Here is a 9269-nt window from a genome sequence, read left to right on the forward strand (position 1 = left end):
ACCGAGCTCACATTACGGAACTCTCTCTTTAAAAAACAAATAGTTGAAAAGGCAAAATTCCATTTTACATGCTCAATATACCTATCAAACTCTTAATGCAACAATTTATAACATTAACAATTCAACTCAAAAAATAACTATACTACTTTTTTTTACAACGATTACTTTTACATTAATAATCACTCTATACCACGACCATCGCCAATGCCTACACCTGTCCACCACACTGCCGTTACTACTAGTCGTCACCGTCACCCCCTGTCGCCACTCTCGCCAGCCATAGTTTCCAGTTTGCCACCACCAGATCATTATCGGCGGCGTTACCCCTCTAACTATCTTTTTAAGTAAACAGGAACTAAATCAATATGATATGTAGTGCGTGGAAATGATATGATGAGTATTATGTTAACTACGTATAGGAATGATATAATCGAAGATATATTGCATAAGCAACGTTTACGTGGTTCATGATCGAGTTCATGGACGAATATGGAACTTTTTTTCCCCCATTGTTCTAATTAATTAATTAATTAATTAATTAAGCTATATTCTTTTATCAAAAGCGTGTTGGTTCTCCTAGCGTACGTGATTTTGTTATTTTTCTAAATAATGGTGAAGTACTTAAGGAAATACATTGTCGTGGGTTTTGCTTAATTAGTTGGTTACTTCTCATTTACCGGCTAAAGAGTTAGTTAGGTTCTACCTTGATTTAGTAGTGCATTCTTACATATATTGTAATTCATTTGAGTGTCAGGGTAATTTGAGTGAAATTAAAGTCAAGTCATTTTATAGTTTAGTTAAATATATTAGTACTATCAATTAAACGCAACACATCAAAACGATGGTTTATTTTTGTTTTTATATATGTAGTTTAAAAGGACAACTTTCCGGTTTCATCTATCTTGATTGATCGATAGCTACCTTAGTTTTAAATGTCAAAGAAACAACCTTGTATATATCTTACAAACTAGCTTAATTAATTAATTAGCATATCATATATATAGCTTAAAAATTACTGTCTAATTAGCAAATATATATACTCGCGCGATTTTAATTTCAGAAGAAAAAGTTATAAAAGAATGTCGATCGACGGCACAAAAATGGGCATATGAGAATAGACCATCGATCATGTCCTTGTCACTACTCTCGCATGCATTATTAAATTGCTAAGAATTTGTAATAAAAACGGATCATCGATTATTCAATTATTTGATGAAGCTTCTAATAATTAAATATAAGGCCATATTTGTCAACTTTTTCTTTAATAATTTCTTTGAATTATTTATGCAGTTAAGTTAATTGTTTAACCATCCTATTTCTCTGATCATTCGCCATCTTATTTATTAACCCATAATCCTATATATATATATATATATATGGTAGAGATCCTGAAAGAAGGTGTCTTAAGGAGAGAAGGGAGAAAAGATCCTATGAACCAATTAGAACGCGACATGTGTCAAAATGAAAAAAATGCGCGGTGGCATTTTGGTAAATAAATCAAACTTTTCTGAAGTGATCAGCCTGGGTTCCGATCAGCTTGGATCTGGGTCAGCTTGGGTTTTGATCAGCTTGGTTGGCCAGCATAATCAGTTTGGTCAGCTTGGGTCTAGGTCAGGTTGTGTCAGGTTGGGGTCTGTTCAGGTTGGGTCAGCTTGACACAATTTACACATAATCTACACAAATGTAGATTATGGGTTTTGGGTCAGCTTGGGTTCTGGGTTGGGTCAGCTTGGGTTCTGATTAGCTTGGTTGGTCAGCATGATCAGTTTGGTCAGATTGGGGTCAGGGTCTGATTGGGTCAAGTTTGGTTAGCTTGGGGTTGGGTCAGCTTGGGGTTGGGTTGGGTCAGCTTGGGGTCTAGGTCAGGTTGAGCCAGCTTAGTTAGCTTGGGTTGGGTCAGGTTGACACAATCTACACAAATGTAGATTAATCTACACAAATGTAAATTATGGGTTTTGGGTCAGCTTGGGGTCAAGTTTGGTGAGCTTGGGGTTGGGTTGGGTTAGCTTGGGGTCTGGTTCAGGTTGGGTCAGCTTGATTAGCTTGGGTAGGGTCAGCTTGACACAATCTACACAAATGTAGATTAATCTACACAAATGTAGATAATGGGTTTTGGATCAGCTTAGGGTTGGGTTGGATTGGGTCAGCTTGGGGTATGGGTCCGGTTAGGTCAGCTTGACACAAAACTACACATAATCTACACAAATGTAGATCCCAAACTGACCCAGATTCCAAGCTGACCAAGCTGACCCATAACCCAGGCTGACCAATTTGACCCAACCAAGCTAATCAAGCTGACTAACCAAGCTGATCAGAACCCAAACTGACCAACCAAGCTGACCAAGCTTACCCAACCAAGTTGATCATAACCCAAGTTGACCCAGACCCAGGCTGATCCAGAACTAGGCTGACAAAAGTTTGATTTATTTACAAAAATGCCACCGTGTTTTTTTTATTTTTAAATTCACATGTCACGTTCTGATTGGTTCATAAGACCTTCTCTCCTTAAGACACCTTCTTATTTGATCTCTCTCCTATATATATATATATATATATATATATATATATATATATATATATATACTCAATCACTCATCATCCGCCTATAGATATAGATATATATATACGTACCTCCTCATCAGGTTACAACTCTTCTCTAGTAGTAGTTATGTTTTATTTTTTTAACAACTAACGAATCTAACTAGCTACCAGAAATACTACTAGCTAGAAGCTAGCCCGGCCAACTACAATATTCTAGCTTTCAGGGATTTATATTTCCTTAATATATACCTTGTGTGTCTATAACTTTTGGTAGTGTCCGTACTTGTAATTTGTGTGTGTTCTAGCTTATTGGTATTTTTCGTCCGTAAAACAACATATATATAACCATAATATATTACATACCACATAAAGCCATCATTCGATTTTCTTCACGAATTAAGGCCAGTTATATATCCCCTTATTGTCTCTGCTCCATATTGTAATTTTTGGTGATAATTTGCAAGCTAGATATGTATGTCTTGATTTCTTTATAAAATCAACACCGTATATATTCGCTTCAAGGACCGAGTACGTCTATATATATTAGTGTGGTGTTCTTGGCTTTGGTTTGTGAAAGTTATATATATATATATAAACTTTGATCGACTACTTACATATATAACACATAGATGGCCCCTATGGTGATAAAAGCAGCTTCATTCAAGGGGTTGTTTTTCATGACATCATGCAGTTTGATAATTCTAAAAATAACCTTCTTTTTTATAACATCTATCCCTTCCACCACAAAAATGATGATGATTGATTATGATCATCATCATCATTTTGATATGAAACCAGCTCATGATGATCAACATCAAGTCCTTCTCAACCATCGTATATCAACTCATAGTCACCAGTACGACGAAGCCGTTCGTATATTGCACGAAGAAGAAGAAGACGGTTTAAGTACTTCCATTATCGTTGACGAGAAGAATTTGGCTAATAAGGTACTGATTGCTGATGATGATCCAAGTATAATGGATAGCAGAGAAGGTGAAAAGATTCAACTACTCATGGCAGAAAATACTACAAGTCATGTGGTGGTGCATGCTGAGGGTCCTCAATTGCCAGCTGATCATGATCAACCAGGCTCTACCTCTTCAAAAGGTAATTCATATTTTGTTTTTATTTTTTCCCCCCACATGTTTAATTAATTCTTGTCTCTTAATTCTTTATACTTTAATTAAACCATTAACTCTGACAAAATGTAAGTTTATGTTTTAAACCAAAAGAATATTATATTAATTAAGTATATATATAATAAAGTCGATCTAGTTTTGAAAACCCATGGTTTTGAAAATTAAACTTCATATTATTTGTAAAAGATAGAAAATAAAAAAGGATAATTAAGCCAATTAATTATAGAATAACAATCTCTTTGACTATTAAAAATCAAATGTCGATGAGACTTTTTAAATGAAATTTGATCAGTCAATGCTATACAAGTTTCAACAAGTTGTGGCTGCCTGGCAGCTGCCCGGTTAGTTAGTGTCTAATGGTTTTGAGGGCTAGCTAATAGATAAACCGGCCTATACTAAGGGTTTTTTTTTAATATTAAAATAATGTGTAATATTGTTATGGATATACATTAATCTGCAAAAGTGTATTAATTCAAAAGTGGTTTATTCTGCAATGTACGTAATACTCAAAACATTTCATGAATTTCACATTTTGTAAAGTTTGCTGGTTTTATGGGATGTAAAGATTACATTTGCTATTTTAGGGGCTAGTTATCATGTCCCTATTATTACTTGATTGTACAAAAAAAAAAACATGAAAAATATATATATTTGTTCATTTAAATGGCAAATACTTGTGATACATATATATGCATATAGGTTGTGACTTTTAACAATAACAGTATTAGCTAGTTACAATAAAAATATTACTGTATAAGAAAAAAAAAAGATTTTCCAAATTATGATGTTCTACCCGTTTCTTTGCTCCTTTAGATGATGGATATATGGGCCATACTCTATATTTGGACACTTCCAAGATTGCCACATGGTTTTTGAATGGAAATTCTACTATTTTGCCCCCTATTAGCACCCACATTTTGACATATCGTTTTGAGCTTAAATGAATGAAATTAAATATCAGGAAATGAAAGATCTACTTTTAATATATTTATTTATCGTAAGTAGACATTATCATCAATTTATACAGACAACTATACAAGTTATAAATAGTGGTTAATATATCAAAAACTATGATAGATATGTGATCATCTCACCTAAATATATAAGCCAAATTGTAGAACTCTTAAATATCTTACATGTGATTGATTTGGACATACCTATTTATGAATAGTAACACGTACCCGCAACGTAACTTTTAATGTATGCTTAAAAAGGGTGGGGCAAAAATCATCCATCATGTTTACATAGAATTTTTTTAATTGCTTTATTAAATGATTTGAATTATGTAATGAACATGACATAAGTTTTTGATTACTATTTTGCAACAAAGTTTTTAACGAAGATAGGAAAAAATTGTTTGTGGGTCAACTCAAACCAAACGACCCATACTGAAAATTACCCATTTTGCTACTACTTGTAATTTATGACTAGCTTGGAGATGACTTTCTTTATTTCAGTAGTAAAGCCTTTGAATGTAAAAGAAGTGTACCATGACAAAGATATCTTCATGGAGAACTACAAACAAATGAACAAGAGTATGAAAGTATACATTTACCCACACGCAAAAACCGACCCATTTGCCAACGTTCTTCTACCAGCAAGTGGTTCGCCAGGAGGCAACTACGCTAGCGAGAGCTACTTCAAAATTTCACTCTCGGTGAGTCACTTTGTCACACAAGATCCATCCGAAGCAGACTTGTTTTTCTTGCCTTTTTCCATTGCAAGTATGAGACATGATAAAAGAATTGGACCACAAGGCATTCAAACCTTCATAAAAGACTATATCACGAGCATCAGTCACGAATACCCTTATTGGAACCGCACGGGCGGGGCTGATCATTTCTACGTGGCGTGTCATTCTATTGGAAGGACTGCAATGGAGAAAGTGCCCCAAGTCAGGATCAACGCAATTCAAGTTGTTTGCTCTTCAAGTTATTTTTTGCAGGGTTATACTGCACATAAAGATGCATCAATACCACAAATATGGCCTAGACCTGGCGTCCACCCTAGTCGTCACCCATCCAAAAGGTTTAATTGCTAATATACATTTTTTTTTATCAGTGATTATTATTTGAATTATTGTAAAAACTTGAAGTTTCCTTAATTTTTTTTACCCAAATGTAACAGGGAAATGCTTGCATTTTATGCTGGAGCAATGAACTCAAGGGTGCGAGAATCCTTGGTTCAGACATGGTTGAACGATAAAGAAATTGGGGTTCATCAAAGGCGTCTCCAAACACCATACTCCGAGTCACTCCTTGGAAGCAAGTTTTGCCTCCATGCTAAAGGGTTTGAAGTGAACACGGCTCGTATAGGAGATGCAATCTACTATGGTTGTGTTCCTGTTGTCCTGGCCGACCATTATGATCTGCCATTTGCAGATATCTTGGATTGGAGTAGCTTCTCGGTTGTTGTTTCAACAGAAGATATTGTAAACCTGAAGAGAATCCTCAAAAAGAGTGTGGATTCTGATGAGTATCTCAAGTTGCAGAAGAATGTGTTGAAGGTGCAAAAGCATTTCCAATGGCATCAGAAACCAGTCGATTTTGATACGTTTTACATGGTTATGTACGAGTTATGGCTAAGGAGGAGTTCGATCAGAATTAGTTTATTTTAAGTATAAGTTGATTGTAATTGGATTACTGTTACAAAAAAAATCCCACCATTGTTCCTACAAAATACATAAAATTTATTCAATTTTTTAAACTTGTACAGAATAGTTCATAACTAATGGCAGTTATTAACTAATGGTAGTTTGTGTAAAACAGTTGCAACAAACCAGAAAAACCCAAATTAATACTCTCTACCAAATCATATGAAACCATGCTTGCACCACCCTAGCACCCTTAACGGAACTTAGGCAGTGACGGAGCTCTGTGGTGGCCACGGGTGCCATGACAACCCCACAATATCGATAAAACTCTATATTTTTTATAATTTAAAGGTAATTGGTAACCTGAATTCGTATATTTTAAATTTATACTATAATTTTTACGTGAAAACTATTCGGCAAATGTTTTTGAGACCCATAACACGTAAACAACGGTATTAGGATTTACTTTATTACCCCAAGAGTAGTCGAGTATTATAGGTTTTTTTTTTATAGGAGTGAAAAACAATTGCTAAAGGTCCAGTTCTTTAATGTAAATATAATTGTACGCTAAATAAAATTACACTTTTGTCATGATTTTGATTAGTTAATATTTTTGGCCGATTTTTTGACACATAGTGATAGCAAAAGGCAATTTTATTGTACTGTACTGCCCAAACCATTCCTTTTCGGGTTTTGCTTTGTTTACACTTGATTGATGGCCAGTTTAATTACCGTCATATTAAATTTCAAGCTATATCTTGTTTTTTTTTTCTTTCTTTCAAGCTATAGTTTATTAACATTACTGTTTTACAAGTACGTGGTTTTCGGTTTCATGGCTGGCTTTTGTTTAATTTAACATGATATATGATGGTTGATTTTAGTTAGCATATAAATAAATAATATATAGTGCGTCAAATTTTTGAGTACTATCTTGGGTTGATAACTTATTGGTTCAGAACGAGTTGGGAAATAAAGTTTTTAGACTAGACGCTATGAATTCAACTCGACGGCCTAAAACCAAAATATTCGTGTTCTTAACATTTAGCTTGGTTCATGAGTTCGCCTATTGACGAAAATAAATTATTTTTGCTTGTTTCTAATTAAAGTATTTTCTTTTATCAAAAGCTTGTCGGTTCGCCTAGTGTACTTTTGTTAGTTTCTATGTTATGGTGAAGAAAAGAAATTCATTATCGTTGGTTTTGATTAATTTTGCTTGGTTACTTTTCATAACTGACTAAAGAGTTAGTTGGGTTCTACCTTGATTTAGTTATCTATATTGCATCCTTATATGTTGTAAATCAATTGAGTGTGGGGATAATATTTAGTGTAATCAAAGTCAAATCATATACTATTTAATTTACAGTATAGTTTAAGTATATTTGTACTATCTCGATTAAACGTGACATGAACCAAGTGTTCATTTTTGTTAATAGTTTTGAAGGAAAATTTTCCGGTTTCATCGATCTTGATTTGATAGCCTACCTTTTTTTAGTTTGGCACAAATATTTTTGGTACTTGCAAAAAAATAAACAGTTCGATAGTAATGAATTTCTAGACTTGAGGGTTTATCAACATCAAGCTAATAAAAAAGAAGAATAATTAAATCATAAAAACTTTGTTTGAGACGTCGGGAATTAGTTTTACAGATATCACCCTTTCATCGGGTTTGTTCAACATACTTCTCTCTTTTATTTTTTTTAAGAACGTCAGAATTGTATTAAATAAATCAAATGTCTAGCAAGATGCTAGAAGCCAAGCAGTACAAAAAACTAAAATCACAACTAGATTATTCTTGAGATTTTGACTATTAAGATTGCAAAATGAGTGGAAAAAACTCTCGCCAATTACATCAAGACACGAGAAAAACTGAAAAACTCCCACCAATGGAGGCCGAATCACTTTCACTCCGGGAAAATGGCGAGCCACTGGTTTTCACTCTCGAGATTTTACTGCTAGGCCAAATGATATACACACAAAAAAAAATTTTAAACGGCTTTATTAATAATTTTACTGTAAGTCTTCATAGAATCAGTATCATTACACATGAAATACATTCTTAATTTACATATTTGTAACTTGTACACAATTGTGTCACCATTCTTATTATCTCAATATCTCACAATGAAATTAAATTGACAGTCGCTACATATTTATGACCCGATAATTCGTAGATAAACTTATACAGTGTGTTAACTCATTTATAACAATAAGTTTTTCCAGAGTTCTATAACTTTGTCATTTCATTACTTTCCCTTATCCTATCTTATAAACTAATTTTCTATTTTCTTCCATGTATAAAACAGTGGCAATGACTTTACACAATTTTTAAACACACACGCCTACAATCGCACTTATTCAAATACATAAGATGTGTGGTACGTGACTACGTGGTGCTTAAACTATAGCATAACTGAAATTCCTCGCCTACTACTGGTACCTTTAGATGATCTAAATCTAAGTCAATAAACAAGAATCGAGCATTTGCACTAACATGTGAAAACAAAAATCAATTATTACGAACCCAGTTGAGATAACATTTGCTAAATCTCCCGATATTAGCAAGTAATTCACAAATTTCGAAAAAGAATTATAAAAAGAATTAAGAGCTTCGGTGAATTAATACAACAATGTATAAATTTTTCAGCATACGATATTGCTTTAGTAGTACGAGTATCGCTTCCTAAGTTCCTATGGGCTAAATATTATTGGCAAATGATATACCACAACTCCACAAGTAGTATACAATATCAATTTGTTCGTTCATACTAGTTATCAAGAGTGGTAAATATATCAAGAATTATAGTCGCAACTCCTAAGCATATCATCTGGCCAATTTGTAGAACTCTATAATATCTTAAATGTGATAGATTTGGACATAACTTTTTGAGTAATATACTTTGCAACGTATTCTTTTTTAATGAAAATAAGAAAAAATTTGTTTGTGGGTCAACCCAATGCAAACAACCCATGCTGAATTTACCCATTTTGCTGCTTTG

At 33.6% G+C, this 9269-nt stretch overlaps 1 protein-coding gene across 1 annotated transcript; it reads left to right on the top strand.

The window, feature by feature from the left end:
* The first annotated feature begins 2662 nt into the window (after window positions 1-2662).
* Window positions 2663-6411, top strand: LOC122606286 (probable glycosyltransferase At5g03795). The gene is made up of 3 exons (XM_043779247.1): window positions 2663-3648; window positions 5138-5708; window positions 5808-6411. The coding sequence occupies exons 1-3, from the start codon at window positions 3171-3173 to the stop codon at window positions 6295-6297; spliced, it is 1539 nt and encodes a 512-aa protein (XP_043635182.1). The 5' UTR covers window positions 2663-3170; the 3' UTR covers window positions 6298-6411.
* The last annotated feature ends 2858 nt before the right edge of the window (window positions 6412-9269 follow it).

Source organism: Erigeron canadensis, chromosome 6, assembly GCF_010389155.1.
Source record: "Erigeron canadensis isolate Cc75 chromosome 6, C_canadensis_v1, whole genome shotgun sequence".
Classification (NCBI taxonomy): Eukaryota; Viridiplantae; Streptophyta; class Magnoliopsida; order Asterales; family Asteraceae; genus Erigeron; species Erigeron canadensis.

Bases quoted from the DNA above. Each gene is read 5' to 3' on its own strand.
- LOC122606286 (XM_043779247.1), top strand. From the start codon at position 3,171: ATGGCCCCTATGGTGATAAAAGCAGCTTCATTCAAGGGGTTGTTTTTC. The intron at 3,649-5,137 runs GTAATTCATATT...TCTTTATTTCAG, and splicing joins AGGCTCTACCTCTTCAAAAG to TAGTAAAGCCTTTGAATGTA. The intron at 5,709-5,807 runs GTTTAATTGCTA...CAAATGTAACAG, and splicing joins AGTCGTCACCCATCCAAAAG to GGAAATGCTTGCATTTTATG.